Source organism: Oncorhynchus kisutch, linkage group LG15, assembly GCF_002021735.2.
Source record: "Oncorhynchus kisutch isolate 150728-3 linkage group LG15, Okis_V2, whole genome shotgun sequence".
Taxonomy (NCBI): domain Eukaryota; kingdom Metazoa; phylum Chordata; class Actinopteri; order Salmoniformes; family Salmonidae; genus Oncorhynchus; species Oncorhynchus kisutch.
In genome coordinates this window covers 46000795-46024704 of record NC_034188.2, presented here as the reverse complement: position 1 = coordinate 46024704, position 23910 = coordinate 46000795, and the positions used below count along the sequence as shown (strand labels likewise).

At 41.8% G+C, this 23910-nt stretch overlaps 1 protein-coding gene across 3 annotated transcripts in view; it reads right to left on the bottom strand.

Annotated features, from left to right (window-relative positions):
* Positions 1 to 23910, bottom strand: part of atg16l1 (ATG16 autophagy related 16-like 1 (S. cerevisiae)) — a 58559-nt gene that overhangs the window by 27160 nt on the left and 7489 nt on the right. For 2 of the 3 annotated variants that reach the window (XM_020503927.2, XM_020503928.2), the window contains exons 2-8: positions 16392 to 16503; positions 16182 to 16275; positions 15724 to 15829; positions 7140 to 7213; positions 1465 to 1716; positions 875 to 940; positions 344 to 430 (exon numbers count right to left, since the gene is read on the bottom strand). In XM_020503927.2, the coding sequence (XP_020359516.1) occupies positions 344 to 430; positions 875 to 940; positions 1465 to 1716; positions 7140 to 7213; positions 15724 to 15829; positions 16182 to 16275; positions 16392 to 16497 (785 nt within the window). In that variant the 5' untranslated portion in view covers positions 16498 to 16503. The remainder of the gene's footprint in view (positions 1 to 343; positions 431 to 874; positions 941 to 1464; positions 1717 to 7139; positions 7214 to 15723; positions 15830 to 16181; positions 16276 to 16391; positions 16504 to 23910) is intronic. The other variant, XM_031790347.1, reaches the window with a different exon arrangement.

Genomic DNA, 23910 nt, shown 5'->3' with positions numbered 1-23910 from the left:
TGGAAATAGTGTATATTCTAATACAACAAATAAATACTACCATGCATTTCAACCCAGGTCCCTATGGTATTTGGAAGAAAAAAAAATCTGATTAAGTGGGCTTTTTATAGTAAGTTAATTTGAAAATAAGTATTTAAAAAACAAAATCATTTGAACCCAGGTATGGTATAAACAATATACCGATTGAAGATTTCACCCAAGCCTTTCATAGGGTAAGGTGGAGCTACTTCCATATTGTTTAGATCTATCAAATTCTTAGATCTACATCAAGTGTGTATGACTGGCGAAAGGGGACGTTTCTGGACAGGGTTTCACTAAGAACATGTTTGAGTCACACTCCCACCTGGGGGTGCGGCTGAGAGGCCGGTTGGGAGAGGCCTCTCTAGTGCCTTTCCCAGAATCCTCAGCTAGAACCTCGATGTCGTCATCCCTGAGAACAGGAAACCAGAAAAGTCAACCACCAAGCCTAGGGGTGAGTCTCAATTGTAATTCCTTGATCCCTCGCATCCGCTCTTGCCATAATTAACTGTATAGTGTGATATGCATTTAAATTGTACATTTGATTAATAAAATATTTAAATGTCATCTTCCTCAAATATTGAACCGAGAATGAAGGGTATGATGAAGATGCTTTGCGACAGTAAAGAAAATTTGATTGGTCCTCAACTCCCAGCTCAAACACTTCATTCAGGATAAAGTGGAGTTAGCCTGCCACGGAAAGGGTTAAAGCTGATGCATTCGTTGCCATAGAAATGAACCCAACTAAAAAAGGTGAGTCACCCCAAGTAGAGTTAAGAATTGACCAGTTTAGCTCACAAACTACTCTATCCCTCTGCTCAGAGCAGTCTGTGATTCTATGGTAAATAATACTCACGGGTCCATGGGCAGGGGCTCCTTTGCAGCGTCTGCAAGCTCCTTCTGAAGCTTGGCTTGTCTGCGCCTGGAACGAAAAGCATGAGAATAACTAGATAAACAACAACCTAAACACTTATTTGGAAGGTTTTACTTAAAATGAATGTGACATGAGGTCATCCTGCCTGCTTTAGTTGAATCCATTGATTCCTAGTTGCTCCGGATAAGAGTGTTTGCTACATTATTAAAATACAAAAAATACTAAAATTGCATGCAGGCCACTTGGGGGCACCTAGAAGATCGATCCCTGAGCCACAGCTGGGTCTCCAAGCCTTCTCAGCGCCAGGCCAGCCACCCAGTTGCTCTATGCACCCTCATCACACTAGGATATGATACAATTAGAGCTGAGTCAAGCTGTGACGCCCTGGTTCACTCACTTGTAGGTTCGGTTTCTGTCAAATATGGAGTGCTAAAGCTTGGAATAAATAAAATGTGACTCAGTGACAAGACAAAGTTGTTTTCCTCAAGAAATAGAATATGCTTCATATTTTGTTTCGTTGCCATGATACTTCCTGGTATCGTGATACCCGGTATCAGGACAACCCCACTCACTTGCAGTCTTTCTCATTTTCCGCATTGAGCTTGTTGGCCTCTTGGGATTTCTCAGCCATCCAGCGCGACACCAACTCCTGGTTGTCATCGGTGGTGCGCCGCAGCTTCTCCTCCAGGGCACCGAAGGTGATCTGCAGGGCGTCGTACTCATCCTTCAGCGTCTGGTTAGCCTGCTCCAGGTCCTGCAGCTGTCCACGCAGCTCCCGGCACTCTCCCTCCAGCTCGGCAATCTGCCGCTGGTACTCCTGCATCCTGGCAGATGAGATTGACAGAAAAATATAATCACAATTTAATCATATCAGGGGGAAAAGGAGGAAAGACCATTTGGAATGGTCAGTTGCAATGTCAAATAATGTCAATGTCAAAAATATAAAACACATGAAACAATAAAAAGTTAGTTCATAAACAAATCCTTCAATTTAAAATCATTAGGCCCTAATCTATGGATTTCACATGGCTTGGAATATAGAAATGCATCGTTGGTCACAGATACCTTAATAAAAAAGTAGGTAGGTGCTTGAAACAGAAAACCAGTCCGTATCTGGTGTGACCACCATTTGCCTCAAGCAGCGCGACATCTCCTTAGCATAGAGTTGATCAGGCTTTTGATTGAGGCCCACTCCTCTTCAATGGCTATGCAACTTTGCTGGATATTGGCGGGAACTGGAACATGCTGTCGTACACATTGATTCAGAACAGCCTTTCTTAAAAGTTTGGGTAAATGTATAATTATTTAATTAATTAGGCCAAGTGCAACTGTGCTCCCTGTTCAGTGCGCTCTACTTAGCAGCGGTGCCTCTGCTCAGCTTGGCAGCTAAGCGAGTGGGAGGGAGATGTGCTTCACCGGATCTTTTTTTCGGCAGTTCTCTTGAAGATGACTCCGCAACCCATTAGCCGCAGTGCTGTCGTTCAGCAGAAGATGGGCTGTCTGCCACTAACTTGTCATTCCCACACACCATCACTCACCGCTGTCATCGAATTGACTCAAGCTAGCCAGAAGTTCTGACTGAGCTCAATCATTTTGAAACACAAATACAGCGATGAGTTTCTCACTCTTGGTTTCATACAAACATTGACAAATAACGAGGAGCGCCCACAATGTGTTTTGTGTGGAGAAGTGCTTAGTAATGAGTCTCTTAAACGAATAAATTAAAATGAAAAGTCCTGACCAAACATCCACAGCATGACAGCAAACCCCAGTCTGATCATTGCAATGTGATACACAAAGTAGCAACAGTGTGCTTTGGGACCATGTGGACGCCTCTGAGCGGTTGGGTAGGCTGTTTGGAGTGTTCAACCGGCTGGATTTAGGACCTCGCGGACACCAAAGCGGGCTGACATGCTGTGTGAAGGCAAAGCTCCTGGAAGGCTGGCTGGACCAGCATAGGAGAGTTGAGCATAGTTCAGTGTGTATGTGTTGCACTCTTTTACCAAGTTGTAAAAGCAAGTAGAGCAAAAACTGGCAACTCAGTTGACTGATGTAGCTGGCAGGGTAACTGCCGTTTAAGCTTAAAGCTACGGTCTGGGATCTTGGAATAATGGTAACTTCAATTATTGAACAACTGATTCTATTATTGGATAATATGACGTATAAAATGTACACCACGGGTAATCATTTGTCATGCCTCATCTTATGAGGATCAGATTAAGGTTTCAGCAGGGTCAGGGAAGACTAGTCTGACAGAGCTATACAACACTTCTCTCTGAAGAAAACATTGGACACGCCAAATGCCATTTTAACCTCTTGAATCTAGGGGGCACTATTTTCATTTTTTGGAAAAATAACGTCCAAAGTAAACGGCTATTTTGTCAGGACAAGATGCTAGAATATGCATATAATTGACAGCTTAGGATAGAAAACACTAAATCTTCCAGAACTGTAGAAATGTATTGTCTGTGAGTATAACATAACTGATATTGCAGGAGAAAGCCTGAGAAAAATCCAATCAGGAAGGGGCTCTTATTTAGAAAGCTCTGCGTTCCTATGCCTCCCTATTGAGCAGTGAATGAGATATCAACCAGATTCCTTTTTCTATGGCTTCCCTAATGTGTCTAGTGTCACAATACATAGTTTCAGGCTTTTATTTTTAAAAATGAGCCTGAACGTCAACATTGTGTCAGTAGTCAGCTGAAGTCAGTGTTTTGTGCGTAAAACAGAGGTAGCCATTTTTCCTCCCGGTCCTAGTGAAAAGCCATATATTATCGAATAGATATTTGAAAAACACCTTGAGGATTGATTATAAACATTTGATAAACGTTTGCCATGTTTCTGTCGATATTATGGAGCATGTTTCAGCGTTGTAGTGACCGCAATTTTCTGGTCAATTTCTCAGCCAAACGTGAAGAACAAACGGAGCCATTTCACCTACAAAAATATTATTTTTGGAAAAAAGGAACATTTGCTATCTAACTGGGAGTCTCGTAAGTGAAAACATCCGAAGCTCAAAGGTAAACGATTTAATTTGATATCTTTGTGACCAGGTTGCCTGCTGCTAGCTAGTCATAATGCTATGCTAGGCTATCGATAAACTTACACAAATGCTTGTCTTGCTTTGGCTGTAAAGCATATTTTCAAAATCTGAGACAGGGTGATTAACAAAAGGCTAAGCTGTGTTTCAATATATTTCACTTGTGATTTCATGAATAGGAATATTTTCTAGTAATATTTATGTCCGTTGCGTTATGCTAATTAGTGTCAGCTGAGGATTACGCTCCCGGACCCGGGATGGGTAGTAAATCAAGAGGTTTTAAGGCAGGTGTGACAAACCTCCAAAGTTTATTTCCAAACTGTATGAAGGTTTGTTTTTTGATGACAGAAAACAAGTAAAACAAAAATGTGAGGAAGACCTGGAAGAAGCTATTGATGATTAAGTGTTAAGACATGAACATGACTGGGGAATCAAACATATATCTTAGACAAATTACTATATAGTTTATGACCAGCCATAGAAAGAACTATATGCCAGTGAAACGGAATTACATGGATTCAGAAATGTCTTTCCTCTGCTGAGGTGTAAAACACAAAAGGGGACACATTTGCATATGTAATGGTCTTGAAGGCTGGCTGAATTTTTTCAAAGAGTATGTTATTTTATCTCAACATGCATACAAATTCTCCCTTTTCCTTAGTTTCTTCAGATAAGCAAACAAAACCATGAAACCAAGCACTTATAGCAGCTAAGTAACACATGTCCATTAATTGGAAGGTTTGTTATCCTCAGGAAATGTCAAGTTAAGTATCACTAGCTTTGATTTACTACAAGATTAAGGGTAAACTGGGCAACTGTCATATGTTCTGGAGGCCTTATATGGAATACAGTCAGAATAAAGGAGTCTATTGAAAACATGCCCATGTCAGGGGAGATACCCATTTAGGCAATCCCTAGCTGCTGGGCTGCTCAGTCCTGGTGGTCTGCCGTTCTGTGGGTTGTCACCGGCCTAACACACCCAAAACTAGTAAATGAATGTTTCACTAAGATCCTAAAGCTGAGTTGGGGCACTGAAGTGTGGTAAACCCCTAGGGACAGGACAGGCCAACCCAGCTATAGTGTGCAAGTAAAAATAGTTGTACATTACTGTTTGTCCTGTGAGATGAATTGCTGAAATTGCTGTTTGTGTTTTAAAATGTATATTTGAGGAGTATGTGGGCTATTTATAAAATTGTAACCTTTTCATTGATAATTAAAACTTTAAGGTGGGAACTGGGAAGGAAATTGAATTGGGATGGAGTTGAGTTATTGACTAGGCTGACTATACAAGTCAGTCAGTGCTCTCAACTCTTGCATTCTTAAAAAACAAGTACAGGGCCTCCTGAGTGGCGCAGCGGTCTAAGGCACTGTTTTGCAGTGCTTGAGGCACCGCTACAGACCCGGGTTCGATCCCAGGCTGTGTCACAGCCAGCCATGACCGGGAGACAGCGCACAATTGGCCCAGTACCGTCCGGACTAGGGGAGAGATTTCACTCTAGTGACTCCTTGTGGCGGGACGGGCGCCTGCAACACATTGGTACGGCTGGCTTCCGGGTAAAGTGAGCAGTATGTCAAGAAGCAATGCGGTTTCAGAGGACGCATGGCTCTCAACCTTTTTGTCTCTCCCGAGTTGGAACAAGACTAACTACCAATTGGATATCACGAAATGGGGGGGGGGGGGGGGGATGGTAATAATGTGCCTTTACAAGTACAGAATCAATGCTGCATATGACGTCAGGGTTGCAGTCAAAAACAGCAGCCAGAATAGACCTGCTTGTTTAAAAAGTCAACCATCCAAACTCTCATTAGGATTGCGTGTTTGTTTTCTGGTCTACACCGGTGTGATGTGATCAGATTACATTTCATATAAAAATGGTATTTTAAGTCACAGTTCTGACCTATACTTTTTTTCAACAATAATTTCTAGAGTAAGACGTACAATAGGCCTGACCATTTTTCATCTGTATTGTTACTTAGGCTTGCACTATTAAAAACTTAGCTTGTGTGTTCTGTTAGACATGTGTGATGTGATCAAATCAGTTTATTCCTGTTCAGAATTTATATTATTTATTGTATTTTAACAGCAACAGTTCAAACCTAGACAGATATGCAAGAGTTTTTAAATGGGGATCAAACATGAATAGCTATTTATGAGTATTAAGTTATTGTTGTCATCTATATTGCATTTGTTTTTGGCGTTAGGGCAATGTAATGTACCCATATTTACTTATAGTTGCAGGTCTTCCTGGGTCCCAGGAAAACAGAATTTCTAGTTTGGGTCCCAGGCTGAAAAAGTTTAAGAACCCCTGATTCAGAGCATCCCAAACAGCCTCAATGGGTAACACGTCTGGTAAGTATGCAGGCCATGGAAGAACTGGGACAGTTTCAGCTTCGAGGAATTAGTGTACAGATCCTTGCGACATGGGGCCGTGCATGATCATGCTGAAACGTGGTGGCAGAGGATGAATGGCACGACAAAGGGCCTGAGGATCTCATCGCGGTCTCTGTGCATTGAAATCGATAAAATGCAAGTGTGTTTGTTGGCTATAGCTTATTCATGCCTATACCATAACCCCAACATGGGGCACTCCGTTCACATCAGCAAACTGTTCGTCCACACGATGCCATAGACGTGGTCTGTTGTGAAGCCGGTTTGACGTACTGTCAAATTCTAAAAAATTGAGGCAATTTATGGCAGAGAAATTAACACTCGATTATCTGGCAACAGCTCGGGTGGACATCCCTGCAGTCAGCATGCCAATTGCATTCTCCCTTACCTTCTGACATCTGTGGCATTACAAAATTGCACATTTTACAGTGGCCTTTTGTCACCAGCACAAGGTGCATCAGTGTAATGATAATGCTGTTTAATCAGCTTCTTGATATGCCCTGTGTCAGGAGGATGGATTATCTTGGCAAAGGAGAAATGCTCACTAACTGGGATATAAACACATTTGTGCAAATATGAGAAATAAACTTTGTGCTTATGGACATTTTCTGGGATCTTTCATTTCAACTCATGAAACACCACATTGTTCAGTGCAAATAGGATGGTCAGAAATCCCTGATTTAATCAGGAAGAAACCATACCTCTGGTTCATGGGAACGACATCAGTAGGTAACAATATAGCAAATAGCTGGGGTGCTGGAAAGTACATAAAGTCCCAATCAAGCACAGAGACTAAATAACATGTAGAGTAAACTCACTTGGCCTCATTGTGCTGAATCTCCTTATCCTTCTGCTGAATCTGGTGGTTCAGCTCAATCACACTCTGGGCCAGCTATATGAAAGCAGAGCAAGAGAGAAGAGAAAGACATTGTCAAAAAAAATCCACAACTGATGGCAAGTTAGTTACAAAACAAACCCAATTATAAACAAATGGAAAGTCAAGGTCTTAAATCCAGACCTTGCTCCAAATTACATAGTCAGACATTTTAAGACTTATTTGAATCAAATTAAATAGCCAACCAACAGTAGTATGCTCTTCAGATATTATCTGGTAAATAAAGTCATTTGAGCAACAAGCTTACTTTGAAATCACAGCTAGCCACATGGTTAACACGAGACTTATACACATTTCACCCCTTTGATCGATCATGACTCATGATCAATCCTTTATTTCCAGCCATCAGTCACCGCATCTTTGGGGACAGGGCTACATAAGTCTTGTGTTATAAGTTATAAGGCAATGAGGCCAATGACAAAGTCAAAAACAATGGAGCCTTTGATTCTGGTCCTCTGTCCCACTCCTGCCCCATCCATACACAGTGATTAGTGGAGGGTGTACACAGGCGTACGCCACATACCCACTTTTTCAGTTGCCATTGCATATAATCACTTCATGCCGGAGTATACAGTATTACCGAAACACAAGGGGTGCTATTTTCTATTTTTGACACATAACACATTTAGGCAACAGGGATCTTGAGCCAGGAGGGGATTGAACGTTTGAAGTAACCAATAAACTTGATCTTGACATCTAGCCACTTAGCTAGCAAACCAAATGCATAGCTGGAGCACTGAGCATGATATCATTTGACATCTTAAGATTCCTTAGTTACTCTTAACTTATAAGCAGTGGCATAGCACATGCCCCTCTTTATAACTGGGAACTTCTGACTCAGTTTGGACTGCCTCAATTACCAGTCAAAAGTTTGGACGCCTACTTATTCCAGGGTTTTTCTAAATTTTTACTATTTTCTACATTGTAGACTAATAGCGAAGACCATTATACACAAATGACGCCGGAGAGGAAGGCTGCTGTTTTACGGGCTCCTAACCACCTGTGCTATTTTGTTGCATTGTTTGTAACTCATTTTGTACATAATGTTGCTGCTACCGCTTATGACTGAAAAGAGCTTACGGACATCAGAACAGCGATCACTCACCTCGAACTGGATGAAGATTTTATCTTTAAAGACTAAAAAGTGAACTATAAACTGGACAATCTACAATTAAAAGACTATCCTACCAATGGTACATTAAAAACTAATATCTTACATTTCACCGAGACGTGGCTGAACGACGACACGGATAATATAGAGCTGGCTGGCTTCTCCGTGCATCAGCAGGACTGAGCAGCTACGTCTGGTAAATCAAGGGGCGGGTTATTTGTCAACTGCTGGTACTCGATGTTTAATACTGAAGAAGTCTCGAGGTACTGATCACCTGAGATATAATACCTCATGACAATTTACCAAGAGAGTTCTCATCCATATTATTCGTAGCCATCAATTAAACACCACAAACCGATGCTAAGATCACTCAGCGAGTTGTACAAGGCCATAAGCAAACAAGAATATGCTCTTCCAGAAGCAGCGCTCCTAGTGGCCTGGGGACTTTAATGCAGGGAAACATTTTACCTCATGTCTACCAGCATGTCAAGTTCAACCAGAGGAAGAGAAAAACAAATTAACTCTAGAACACCTTTACATCAAACAGAGCTCTCCTTCACCCTCCATTTGACAAATCTGACCCTAATTCTATCCTCCTGATTACAATCACCAACTAAAGCAGGAGGTACCAGTGACTCGCTCAATACGGAAGTGGTCAGATGTTGCGGTGCGGATGCTACTTTGCTAGCACAGATTGGAATATGTACCGGGATTCATCCAATGGCATTGAGGAGTATACCACCTCAACAATAAGTGCATCGACGACGTACAGTCACTGTGGGGATGACGTACATAACCCAACCAGAAGCTGTTTTACAGGCAACATCCGCATCGAGCTAAAGGTTACAGCTGCAGCTTTCAAGGAGCGGGATACTTATCAAGACACTTAAAATAAATCCTGCTATGCCCTCAGACAAACAGGCAGTGTCAATACAGGACTAAGACTGCATCCTACTACACCGGCTGACGCTCGTGTAATGTGGGAGGGCTAGAAAAATATTACTGACTACAAAAGGGAACGCCCGCCGCGAGCTACCCAGTGACACGAGCCTACCAGACGAGCAAAAAGCCTTTTATGCTCGCATTGAGGCAAGCAACACTGAAGCATGCACGTGAGCATCAGCTGTTCTGGATGACTGTGTGATCACTCTCCATAGCCGATGTGAGGGAGACCTTTAAAGCAGGTCAACATTCAAAGACTCGGGGCCAGACGGATTACTGGGACGTGTACTCAAAGCATGCGCAGACCAATTGGCAAGTGTCTTCACTGACATTTTTCAACCTCTCCCGGACAGAGTCTGTATTACTGACCACCATAGTCCCTGTAAAGCTGATATTTTGGCTAGAAGACTTACATGCTGACTAGACCGCATGCATCGCGTAGTCTGGCCCAACCCACAGGTTGGAATATCAAAAAGTGTACCAATTATATTAATTGGGGAAAGGTCAAAAACCATTAAACATTTATGGCAATTTAGCTAGCTAGCTTGCTGTTGCTAGCTAATTTATCCTGGGATATAAACATTGGGTTGTTAACATTTCAGGTAAACTAAGTCCTCTACGCCGACAATTTATACATTTATACACAATCAAACTTCATGAGAGCCTAGGAGCTCATTTTGCACCACAATTCTATAGGCTATGCAAAAGCACGAGAAAACAGTGATGGCCTCAACTAAAAAGAGGCTCCCATCAGCTTTCTATAGGTTAGGCCTAGTATAGTAATTTCTCAACATTCCTAATATTAAGCACATTGTTAATCTTTACAACAGGAGTATAGTCTACCTGGCTGGCATGAAAACGAACCACGGGAAAAGCATCCTCCATTCACTGTAAGCGCATAGATGGCATGCATTTTCCCCGCTGCCCCCATTTCAAGACATGCATGATAATGGTCTTTGAGGAAAGTATTCAATGCTTTGACTTCTTCCACATTGCTACGTTGCAGCATTACTCTAAAACGGACTAAATATAAAAAAGTCCTCAGCAATCTACACATAATACCCCATGATTGCAAAGCAAAAACAAATGTAGAAATTTCAGCTAATTTAATAATAGTAAACAGAAATACCTTACATACAGTGGGGCAAAAAAGTATTCAGTGAATGACCAATTGTGCAAGTTCTCCCACTTAAAAAGATGAGACCTGTAATTTTCCTCATAGGTACACTTCAACTATGACAGACAAAATAAAAAAATAAAAATCCAGAAAATCACATTGTAGGATTTAATGAATTTATTTGCAAATTATGGTGGAAAATAAGTATTTGGTCACCTACAAACAAGCTAGATTTCTGGCTCTCACAAACCTGTAACTTCTTCTTTAAGAGGCTCCTCTGTCCTCCACTCGTTACCTGTATTAATGGCACCTGTTTGAACTTGTTATCAGTATAAAAGACACCTGTCCACAACCTCAAACAGTCACACTCCAAACTCCACTATGGCCAAGACCAAAGAGCTGTCAAAGGACACCAGAAACAAAATGGTAGACCTGCACCAGGCTGGGAAGACTGAATCTGCAATAGGTAAGCAGCTTGGTTTGAAGAAATCAACTGTGGGAGCAATTATTAGGAAATGGAAGACATACAAGACCACTGATAATCTCACTCGATCTGGGGCTCCACACAAGATCTCACAAGAACGGTGAGCAAAAATCCCAGAACCACAAGGGGGGACCTAGTGAATGACCTGCAGAGAGCTGGGACCAAAGTAACAAAGCCTACCATCAGTAACACACTACGCCACCAGGGACTCAAATCCTGCAGTGCCAGACGTGTCCCCCTGCTTAAGCCAGTACATGTCCAGGCCCATCTGAAGTTTGCTAGAGAGCATTTGGATGATCCAGAAGAAGATTGGGAGATTGTCATATGGTCAGATGAAACCAAAATATAACTTTTTGGTAAAAACTCATCGTCGTTTTTGGAGGACAAAGAATGCTGAGTTGCATCCAAAGAACACCATACCTACTGTGGAGCATGGGGGTGGAAACATCATGCTTTGGGGCTGTTTTTCTGCAAAGGGACCAGGACGACTGATCCGTGTAAAGGATAGAATGAATGGGGCCATGTATCGTGAGATTTTGAGTGAACCTCCTTCCACCAGCAAGGGCATTGAAGATGAAACGTGGCTGGGTCTTTCAGCATGACAATGATCCCAAACACACCGCCCGGGCAACGAAGGAGTGTCTTCGTAAGAAGCATTTCAAGGTCCTGGAGTGGCCTAGCCAGTCTCCAGAACTCAACCTCATAGAAAATCTTTGGAGGGAGTTGAAAGTCTGTGTTGCCCAGCAACAGCCCCAAAACAGCCCCAAAACATCATTGTGCAAGTTCTCCCACTTAAAAAGACAAGGCCTGTAATCTATCATAGATACACATCACTGCTCTAGAGGAATGGGCCAAAATACCAGAAAGTGTGTGAAAACCTTGTGAAGACTTACAGAAAACATTTGACCTCTGTCATTGCTAACAAAGGGTAAATAACAAAGTATTGAGATAAACTTTAGTTATTGACCAAATACTTATTTTCCACCATAATTTGCAAATAAATTCATTAAAAAAATCCTACAATGTGATTTTCTGGATTTTTTTTCTTCTCATTTTGTCTGTCATAGTTGAAGTGTACCTATGAGGAAAATTACAGGTCTCTCATATTTTTAAGTGGGAGAACTTGCACAATTGGTGGCTGACTAAATACTTTTTTGCCCCACTGTAAGTATTGAGACCCTTTCCTACGAGACTCAATTTAGCTCCGGTGCATCCTGTTTACATTGATCATCCTTGAGATGTTTTGACAACTTGATTGGAGTCCACCTGTGTTAAATTCAATTGATTGGACATTATTTGGTAAGGCACACACCTGTCTGTATAAGGTCCCAGGGTTGATAGTGCATGTCAGAGCAAAAACCAAGCCACGAGGTCAAAGGAACTGTCCGTAAAGCGCCGAGACAGGATTGTGTCGAGGCACAGATCTGGGGAAGGGTAACAAAACACTTCTGCAGCATTGAAGGTCCCCAAGAACAGTGGCCTCCATTCTTAAATGGAAGAAGTTGGAACCACCAAGACTCTTCCTAGAGCTGGCCGCCCGACCAAATTGAGCAATCGGTTGAAAAGGGCCTTGGTCTGGGAGGTTCCCAAGAACCCGATGGTCACTCCGACAGAGCTCCAGAATGCCTGTGGAGATGGGAGAACCTTCCAGAAGGACAACCATCTCTGAAACACTCTAAGCAGTTGATGTTACTCTTCAATAACAGACCCCAAAGCAAATCAGGGGGAGGAAAATAAGTTTATTCAAAGAGAACAAATCATGCGGGGAGGTAGATGTTTATTCTCCCCTGTGCTTCTCTCCTGTGATTCTCTCCACAGAACAAAGGGACAGGATGTAGTTTTTTAACCCAGACCTAGCCTGTGATTGACCGATTAGAATTTCCTGCAATAAAACTGGGCCAATGGCCAAATTACAAGTATCCTATTTTAGGTTCAACATAAACAATTTGGACCAATGAGAACTTGCCATGTAGCTATGAGTCCAGGACTGAAATTCCTCCCATGTCTCTGACCCATTGATCATTAATCCCCTATTACAGACAAACCACTAATTCCATTGACCATTAATACTCTTGAATGTTAGTCCTCTTGACCTTTAGTACTGTGCGTTGTGTATTTATCTTCAAAATATTCTTACAACTCCACCAAATCAGGCCTTTATGGTAGAGTGGCCAGACGGAAGCCACTCAGTAAAAGGCACATGACAGCCTGCTCAAAATTTGGCAAAAAGCACCTTGACACTCAGACCATGAGAAGCAGATTTTCTGGCCTGAATGCAAAGCGTCACGTCTGGAGGAAACCTGGCACGGTGAAGCATGGTGGTGGCATCATCATGCTGTGGGGATGTTTTTCAGACGCATGGACTGGGAGACCAGTCAGGGTCAAAGCAAAGATGAACAGAGCAAAGTACAGAAAGATCCTTGATGAAATCCTGCTCCAGAGCGCTCAGGACCTTGGAAGGTGAAACCTTCGCCCCAGCCTAACAGGAACAACGACACTAAGCACACAGCCATGACAACGCAGGAGTGGCTTCGGGACAAGTTTCTGAATGTCCTTGAGTGGCCAAGCCAGCGCCCGGACGTGAACCCGTTAAACATCTCTGAAGAGACCTGAAAATGGCTGTGCAGTGATGCTCCACATCCAACCCGACAGAGCTGGAGGATCTGCAGATAAGTGGGAGAAACTCCCAAAATACAGGTGTGCCAAGACTGTAGCATCATACCCAAGACTCACGGCTGTAATCAATGCCAAAGGTGATTCAACAAAGTACTGAGTAAACGGTCTGAATATTTAGGTAAATGTGATATTTCAGTTCTAAAAACCTGTTATTGCCTTGTCATTATGGGGTAGTGTGTAGATCGAGGGGGGGGGGGAAACAATTTTAACCATTCTAGAATAAGGATGTAAAGTAACAATTTGTTTTAAAAAATTATAATAAATAAAAATAGAGTCTGAATACTTTCTGAATGCACATTTTTTAAATTTGGGGTATGCTTGATCTATACATTTTTAAATGGAGAATCTGAACTCCCATGGTTTAATTTGGCCTTAGTTGGTGATGTCATAAATCTAGTAAAAGTGATCAACATCTTTTAGCCTCTTTCCCTAATCTTGACACCGTTGGCGGGGACCTCCGGGAAGGCAAAAGCTCTTTCTACATTCATGACCCAAATGGGTTGTGTTGATCCATGGTGCGTCCACCACCCCCGGTCACATTGTACTTCAACTTCTCTCATGTTGATCAAGCCTACTCGAGCATAGGTTCTATCTAAAAAGTAGTCTTTCTCCCTTCAGTTAAGACTACAGAATATTCTGCTATAGTAATTTCAGACCTTTCGCCCAAAATAATAAATAAGAATTGGAGATTTAACAGGACCATATTGTCTAACAAAGAATTCTGTGACTTTATCTCAACCAACAGATGTATTCATGACGACATCTCTCCCTCTTCTTTGGGAGACTTCCAAAGGTGTATTACGGGGAAAGAATTTCTTACAATGCTCATTATGGTCAAACAAAGAACTGAATCTTCAAGAACTACTGGACTCAATCTTGGCACAAGACCACCAATATACAACTTCACCATTCCCTGAATTATATACAGAGGCTAAAACTTCAAACTCAATTTAACCTGCTTTCAACTGAAAGCAGAGTTTCTGTTGCAATGAACAAAGGGGGAGTACTTCGAATATGGTGACAAGGCCAGCCTCCTGTTCGCACACCAACTTAAAAAGCCAGTCAACATTAATCTTATTTCTCAGGTTAATGACTCGTCCCATAATATTACAAGTGATCCCTCTATTAATACAACTTGTAATTTTATTCCAACCTCCACAAATCCAAAACACCATCAGATAATACAGCTATGGACAACTTTAGATATTCCATCCATTGATATCCAAGTTATGGACATGAGTAAAGTTCTGGATAACACTCGGCATCTAGATGAAATAAAAGGGTCTAAAGGTAACGCAAAGTGGCAAGGCCACAGGCCCTGATGGCTTGCCCTTCCATTTATTTTAAGCCAATCAACTTGCCCCATTACTATCATATATGTTCACCGACTCATTATCACAAAGGCATGAATTATATCGTTATTTCTGAGTTGTGTCACGCGCGCCTGGCGGGATGAAATATGATCGTCTTTTTGTTTGATGGGGTGCTGTCCTCAAATAATCGCATGGTTTGCATTCGCCGTAAAGCCTTTTTGAAACATGACACCGTGGCTGGATTAACAAGAAGTCAAGTTTTAATTTGACATATTGCATGTGTATTATTATTATTTTTTTTATATTTACAATTCTGTAGTTTGAATTTGGCGCCCTTGCACTTTCACTGGATGTTGGTCAGGTGGGACGGTAGCGTCCCATCTAGCCTAGAGAGGTTAAGCTATCTGTATTCCCAGTCATGTGAAATCCATAGATTAGGGCCTAATTAATTTAATTCAATTGACCGAATTCCTTATGAACTTTTACTCAGTAAAATCTTTGAAATTGTTGACTGAGTTTATATTTTTGTTCTGTGTATGAAGTGGTTAATTTAAACCCGTTCTATTTTTGCCTCAAACCGGGGCCAGTTTGTTTGAGAGGAAATGAGAAAGCAAGGATTTGGCATCTAGTAAAATTCAGACACAGCCAAGGGGTGACAAACCCTCATTCTGGAAATCTACCCTCCAAGATTTTGTCCCAAACCTAATCTAGCACACCCAATTCTACTAATTAGCTGCTCCCCAGAACCTCAATTAGCTGAGTCAGCTGTGCCAGGTTAGGGTCAGCACGAAAGCCTACAGTGTAGTTCTCCAGAGGAAGATTTGGGCTGGACGTTGGATGGGCAGGCACCATTAACAAGCTAACCTCGCCCCTTTTCTTATGAAGCTCTGTCAGCTCCTCCTGGTGCCTGATTCGCATCTGGGCCATCTCCTGCTGTAGGTTGTCGCTGCGACTCGAGTCTGCCCCCGGGCTGAGGAATCAAACACAAATGGTTATACAAGGTCACAAGCAAGGTTAGTGCTATCCAAGATTCTTCGGAAATCCCTACCCTAACCGTTTCAACATCAATGTGGTAACTAAGATTTGGACGTCCCAAGGATCCCATTTAGACTTTCTCTCAAGCAAGGGATTTCTGGAACACCATCCAATCTAATGCAAACAACGGTTCTTATAACACCAATGCCCACTTTAAATTAACCTCTATCCCCTAGGCACTCGAGTAGATCTGAAAGGACTGGAGTGGATAGGTATAAGCAATATGGTAGTAGCTTGATTTCGCAACACACAAACAAGTTCAAAGGTCAAATCCTGGGGAGGCCTACCTGCCGTCATGTCTGTTCTGAAAGTCATATTTGTCCGACTGGTATCTCTCTGAAAGAACAGCCTGTAGATCGGACTTCTCCAAGAGACGGTTATCTGAGACAAACACAAAAAGGAACTTTATTAAAAACACACTCTGTGATACCTGCACAGGCAGAACTAAAAAGCATCAATAGCATCTTGAGCACTGAGATATGGTATGTGGCTCTAACATTGGTGGATGATCTCCTCGAAGGCCTGCCTCTGCACACGGTCCCTCTGCTTCAGCTGCTCGCCGACGTGCCTCTTCCATGAACACTCCACACGACGTTCTGCCATCACCACCTGCACACACACCCACCAAAAAGTTAATACATCCGTCACATCCTGTCTCGTGAACCCATTTCAAGAGAAATGGCTGGCAAAAGCATCTAGGCACACCACGGCTTCCAATATTAAGTAATAATATATCAAGTAAAGCCAAGTCTAATAAGAATAAATGGGCAAGGAGAGTACTGCTGCTTCAACCTTGTTAGAATAAATTCATGTTCCATTTGATTATGAAATCTTTCAAAATGCCATACATGCTGACCAAACCACTCACATGATTATGGATTTCGTACCCCCACACCAGACACGATCAGGAGATTCAGGTCAAAATAAACTGAATTATATTAATTTGGGGACAGGTCAAAAAGCATAAGATTTAGGCAATTTAGTTAGCTAGCTTGCTGTTGCTAGCTAATTTGTCCTGGGGTATAAACATGCACAAAATGTCCTCAACTCCGACAATTAATCCACAGATAAAAACAGTAACCCGATCTCGTTTCTCGTCATCGCTCCTCCTTCAGGCTTCTTATTTTGGACTTAATATGGCGGTTGGCAACCAACTAAAGCATTACTACAACCTACCGGAGTGTGGACCGTCATCTTTTGCATATACCTATCCACTCCAATCCTTTCAGATCTACTCGAGTGCCTAGGGGAGGAGGTTAACTTAGAAGTGGGCATTGGTGTTATAAGAAGCGTTGTTTGCATTACAGGGTCAGGAAAATCACCCATGATGGAATATGCTCCTAAAAACCAATGAGATGAGGCCGGACATGCAGCGCGTTGCGTGTCACAAAAATAACAGATTTCGATTTTAGCGCCGGGCCACCCGCGAGTAGCGTGGGTGCAATGACTGCAAAATAAATGTACACATGCAAGCAATTCAACGCTCGCACAATTGACGTGTCCGGTCAGCATGTTAGGTGGAATATATCAATACAATTTTTTTTCAAATAATAAAAACACTGACGAGAGCCAGAGAAGCGAAGGCGAAGCGACAGGGTTTACTATGCCCAAAAATCAGTCCACGAAAATAAGACAACGAACTGAGTTTCTGTATGGTGGTCAATGAGTGTCAAATTAAGTCAACAAAAAATGGAATTGCTAATTTGATCTAAATAGAAGTTTAGTAATGGTTAGGTTGTTAACCTCTTGGATATAGGGGCTCTTTTAATCTTTGGATGAAAAACATTCCCGTTTTAAACAGGATATTTTGTCACGAAAAGATGCGACTATGCATATAATTGACAGCTTTGGAAAGACACTGACGTTTCCAAAACTGCAAAGATAGTCTGAGTGCCACAGAACTGATGTTACAGGCAAAACCCAGATAAAAATCCAATCAGGAAGTGTCGCATTTTTTAGGAAACCGCCTCATGCCAATGACTCCTTATATGGCTGTGAAGGAGCTAGGAGTCGGCTTATGTTTTCCCCAAGGTGTCTGCAGCATTGTGACGTCTTTTTAGGCATTTCCATTGGAGAATGGCTGTAAGAGACCATATAGGGCGAGTGGACGCATGGTGTCTCGAGAAAACCTTACGTAAAATACTGAGGTAGCCATTTTTCCAATCGTTTCTTATGAGAAACCAACTGCCTCCACGGATATATTATCAAATACATATGTTAAAAACACCTTTATTTAACCAGGTAGGCTAGTTGAGAACAAGTTCTCATTTGCAACTGCGACCTGGCCAAGATAAAGCATAGCAGTGTGAGCAGACAAAGAGTTACACATGGAGTAAACAATTAACAAGTCAATAACACAGTAGAAAGAAAAGGGGAGTCTATATACATTGTGTGCAAAAGGCATGAGGAGGTAGGCGAATAATTACAATTTTGCAGATTAATAACACTGGAGTGATAAATGATCAGATGGTCATGTACAGGTAGAGATATTGGTGTGCAAAAGAGCAGAAAAGTTCATAAATAAAAACAGTATGGGGATGAGGTAGGTAAAAATGGGTGGGCTATTTACCGATAGACTATGTACAGCTGCAGCGATCGATTAGCTGCTCAGATAGCAGATGTTTGAAGTTGGTGAGGGAGATAAGTTTCCAACTTCAGAGATTATTGCAATTCGTTGATGGATCCTAAACAACGTTTGCCGTGTTTGTCGATATTATGGAGCAAATATTGAAAAAAAGTCTGCCGTTATAGTTTAAGTATTTTCGGTCGATTTCTCAGCCAAGTAGGATGAACAAACGTGACGTTTTTCGCATACAAAAATATTATTTTTGGAAAAAGGAACATTTGCTATCTAACTGGGAGTCTCCTGAGTGAAAGCATCTGAAGTTCGTCAAAGGTAAATTATTTAATTTGGTTGCTTTTCTTATTTTTGTGAAAATGTTGCCTGCTGCCAGCACAGCCTAGCATTATGCCATGCTAAACTTACACAAATGCTTGTCTAGCGTTGGCTGTAACGCATATTTTGAAAATCTGAGATGACAGTGTTAACAAAAAGGCTAAGCTTGTGTTTCAATATATTTATTTCATTTGCGATTTTCATGAATAGGAAACGTTGCGTTGTGTTTACGCTCCCGGATACGGGATTGCTCGTCACTAGAGGTTAAGAATGCACTGATGTGGATGCACATAGCATTTTGTCAACGGAATAAATGTACTTAGAGTTGTGCCTGTTGTTCACACAGGTACAGTTGAAGTCAAAAGTTAAGACACTTAGGTTGGATTCATTAAAACTCGCTTTTTAACTACTCCACAAATTCCTTGCGAAAACTTTGGTTTGTTAACAAGTCAGTTAGGACATCTACTTTGTGCATGAAAAGAAATGTGTCCAACAATAGTTTGCAGACAGATTATTTCACTGTCACAATTCCAGTGGGTCAGAAGATTACATACACTGAGTTGACTGTGCCTTTAACTTCTTAAGGTGTAGGGGGCAGCATCTCCACTTTTGGAAAAATAGCATGTCCAATTTCAACTTCCTGCTACTCATGCCAAGAATATAAGATATGCATATTATTTGCAGATTTGAATAGAAAACACTGAAGTTTCTAAAACTGCTTGAATCATGTCTGAGTATAACAGAACTTATGTAGCAGGCAAAACCCTGAGGACTAACCGTTCAGATTTCTTTTTTTTTTTAGGTCTGTCTGTTCAGTGAGTTATCATTGGGAAATTATTTTTCTTAGGCACTTGTTTTCAGTTCCTACCACTTCCACTGGATGTCACCAGTCTTTGGAACTTGGTTGAGGTTATTCATTTGTGCAATGAAGTACGACCATCTTAGGAAATGGGTAACACGGGTGAGAGTTACGCAAGACTTGAAAAGTAGCGTTAGTTTCCTCTCGTCCTCTATTGATCACAAATAGACCAGTCTACAATTTGATCGATTACTAACGTTTAAAAATACCTAAAGTTGTATTACAAAAGTAGTTTGAAATATTTTGGCAAAGTTTATAGGCAACTTTTGAAATAATTTGCAGTGAAATTGCGTTTGTTTCTGGATCAAACGCGTCAAATAAATGGACATTTGGATATATATGGACGGAATTAATCGAACAAAAGGACCAATTGTGATGTTTATGGGACATATGGAGTGCCGACAAAAGAAGCTCGTCAAAGGTAAGGCATGTTTTATATTTTATTTCTGCGTTTTGTGGAGTGCCTGCAGGGTTGAAATATGCTACTCTTTGTTTACTGTTGCGCTATCATATAATAGCTCCTTGTGCTTTCGCCGAAAAGCATTTTTAAAATCTGACATGTGGGCTGGATTCACAATGAGTGTAGCTTTAATTGAGAATCTTACATGTTTGATTTAATGAAAGTTTGATTTTATATCATTTTATTTGAATTTGCCGCACAGCATTTTCCCTGCCTTTTGGCCAAGAGGGACGCAAGCCTCCCCAATACCATAAGAAATTAAACAGCTTGGAAAATTCCAGAAAATTATGTCATGACTTTAGAAGCTTCTGATTGGCTAATTGACATCATTTGAGTCAATTGGAGGTGTACCTGTGGGTGTATTTCAAGGCCTACCTTCAAACTCAGTACCTCAGATCATTTGAAAATCTAAATAAATCAGCCAAGAACAAAAAAAAAAAAAAAAAAAAGATTGTTGACCTCCACAAGTCTGGATCATTCAATTTCCAAATGCCTGAAGGTGCCACGTTCATCTGTACAAACACCATGGAACCACGCAGTCATCATACCACTCAGGAAGGATATGCTTTCTGTCTCCTAGAGATGAACATACTTGTGTGAAAAGCGCAAAGCAATCACAGAATAACAGCAAAATGACCATGTGAAGATGCTGGAGGAAACCGGTACAAAAGTATCTATTATCCACAGTAAAACGAGTCTTATATCAACATAACCTGAAAGGCCGCTCAGCAAGAAGCCACTGCTCCAAAACCCCCATAAAAAAGCCAGACTACGGTTTGCAACTGCACATGGGGACAAAGATCATACTTTTTGGAGAAATGTCCTCTGGTCTGATGAAACTAAAATAGAACTGTTTGGCCATAATGCCCATCATTATGTTTGGAGGGAAAAGAGGGAGGCCTGCAAGCTGAAGAACACCATCCCAACCGTGAAGCATGGAGGTTGCAGCATCATGTTGTGGGGGTGCTTTGCTGCAGGAGGGACTGGTGCACTTCAAAATTGATGGCATCATGAGGTATGAAAATTATGTGGATATATTGTAGCAACATCTCAAGACGTCAGTCAGGAAGTTAAAGCTTGGTCGCAAATGGGTCTTCCAAATGAACAATAACCCCAAGCATACTTCCAAAGTTGTGGCAAAATGGCTTAAGGACAACAAAGTCAAGGTATTGGAGTGACCATCACAAAGTCCTTACCTCAATCCTATAGAAAATGTGTGGGCAGAACTGAAAAAGCATGTGGAGCAAGGAGGCCTACAAACCTGACTGAGAGTTACACTAGCTCTGTGAGGAGGAATGGGCCAAAATTCACACAACTTATTGTGGGAAGCTTGTGGAAGGCTACCTGAAACATTTGACCCACATTAAACTATTTAAAAGCAATGCAACACTAAGTATTTGGTATGTAACCTTTTGACCCCCTAGGAATGTGATAAGAGAAATAAAAGCACAAATCACTATTATTTGGACATTTCATTCTTAAAATAAAGTGGTGATTCTAATTGAACTAAGACAGGGAATTTTTACTATAATTAAATGTCAGGACTATTGAAAAACTGAGTATAAATGTATTTGTCTAAGGTGTATGTTAACATCCGACTTCAACTGCGTCTGCCGTCTCAATGTCTAGAACGGTCCCACCTGTTCTTGCATCCCATCTTTGAGGTCATGCATTTATATTGTTAGAGCGGTCACTTGACCATCTTGACAATATAATAGATCATATTTGCTATAGCTAGCTATATTACCACAGTCAAAAAGGTTGAATTAAAAGTCTCTCTCATTACCAAACTGCTTTGGTTGGAAGGCACGATAAAAATAAATTTGAGTTGTCACATGCTTTGTAAACAACGGGTGTAGACTTACATAAAAATGGTAACTTACAGGTCCTTGTCCAACAGTAAGAGAAAAAAAAAAGTGACACAAGCAATAATTACACAGTGAAGGGACTACCAATACAAAATTGATGTGCAGGGGTACAAGGTAATTGAGGTAGCTATGTACATATACTCAGCAAAAAAAGAAAATAAAAAAAGAAAATGCTTTTCAGGACCCTGTCTTTCAAAGATACTTGGATTTTTACTAATATATTTTTTTTTTCTCACCTTTATTTAACCAGGTAGGCAACTTGAGAACAAGTTCTCATTTGCAACTGCGACCTGGCCAAGATAAAGCAAAGCAGTTTGACACATTATTCCATGTGTAACTCTGTTTTAACAGTCAATAATATAGTAGTACAAAAGAAAACGAAAAGTCTATATACAGTGAGTGCAAATTAGGTAAGTTAAGGAATTAAATAGGCCACGGTGGCAAAGAAATTACAATATAGCAATTAAACACTGGAATGGTAGATCGGCACAAGATGAATGTGCAGGTAGAGATACTGGGGTGCAAAGGAGCAAAATAAATAAATAAATACCAGTATGGGGATGAGGTAGGTCGATAGATGGGCTGTTTACAGACGGGCTATGTACAGGTGCAGTGATCTGTAAGCTGCTCTGACAGCTGGTGCTTAAAGCTAGCGAGGGAGATGCGAGTCTCCAGCTTCAGAGATTCTTGCAATGCGTTCCAGTCATGGGCAGCAGAGAACTGGAAGGAAAGACGACCAAAGGAGGAATTGGCTTTGGGGGTGACCTGTGATATACAGTGGGGCAAAAAAGTATTTAGTCAGCCACCAATTGTGCAAATTCTCCCCCTTAAAAAAGATGAGCAATGTCATTTTTATCATAGGTACACTTCAACTACACTGCTCAAAAAAAAAAAAAGGGAACACTAAAATAACACTTTTTCTTTACATGGTTGAATGTGCTGACAACAAATCACACAAATGATCAATGGAAATCAAATTTATCAACCCATGGGGGTCTGGATTTGGAGTCACACTCAAAATTCAAGTGGAAAACCACACTAAAGGCTGATCCAATTTTGATAATAATGTCCTTAAAACAAGTCAAAATGATGCGCAGTAGTGTGTGTGGCCTCCACGTGCCTGTATGACATCCCTACAAAACCTGGGCATGCTCCTGAAGAGGTGATGGATGGTCTCCTGAGGGATCTCCTCCCAGACCTGGACTAAAGCATCCGCCAACTCCTGGACAGTCTGTGGTGCAACTGTGGATGGAGCGAGACATGATGTCCCAGATGTGCTCAATTGGATTCAGGTCTGGGGAATGGGCGGGCCAGTCCATAGCATCAATGCCTTCCTCTTGCAGGAACCGCTGACACACTCCATTCACATGAGGTCTAGCATGGTCTTAAATTAGGAGGAACCCAGGGCCAACCGCACCAGCATATGGTCTCACAAGGGGTCTGAGGATCTCATCTCGGTACCTAATGGCAGTCAGGCTACCTCTGGCGAGCACATGGAAGGCTGTGCGACACCCCCAAAGAAGTGCCACCCCACACCATGACTGACCCACCGCCAAACCGGTCATGCTGGAGGATGTTGCAGGCAGCAGAACATTCTCCACGGCGTCTCCTGACTGTCACACGTGCTCAGTGTGAACCTGCTTTCATCTGTGAAGAGCACTGGGCGCCAGTGGCGAATTTGCCAATCTTGGTGTTCTCTGGCAAATGCCAAAATGTCCTGCACGGTGTTAGGTTGTAAAGCACAACCCCCACCTGTGGACGTCGGGCCCTCATACCACCCTCATGGAGTCTGACCGTTTGAGCAGACATGCACATTTGTGGCCTGCTGGAGGTCATTTTGCAGGGCTCTGGCAGTGCCCCTCCTGCTCCTCCTTGCACAAAGGCGGAGGTAGCGGTCCTGCTGCTGGGTTGTTGCCCTCCTACGGCCTCCTCC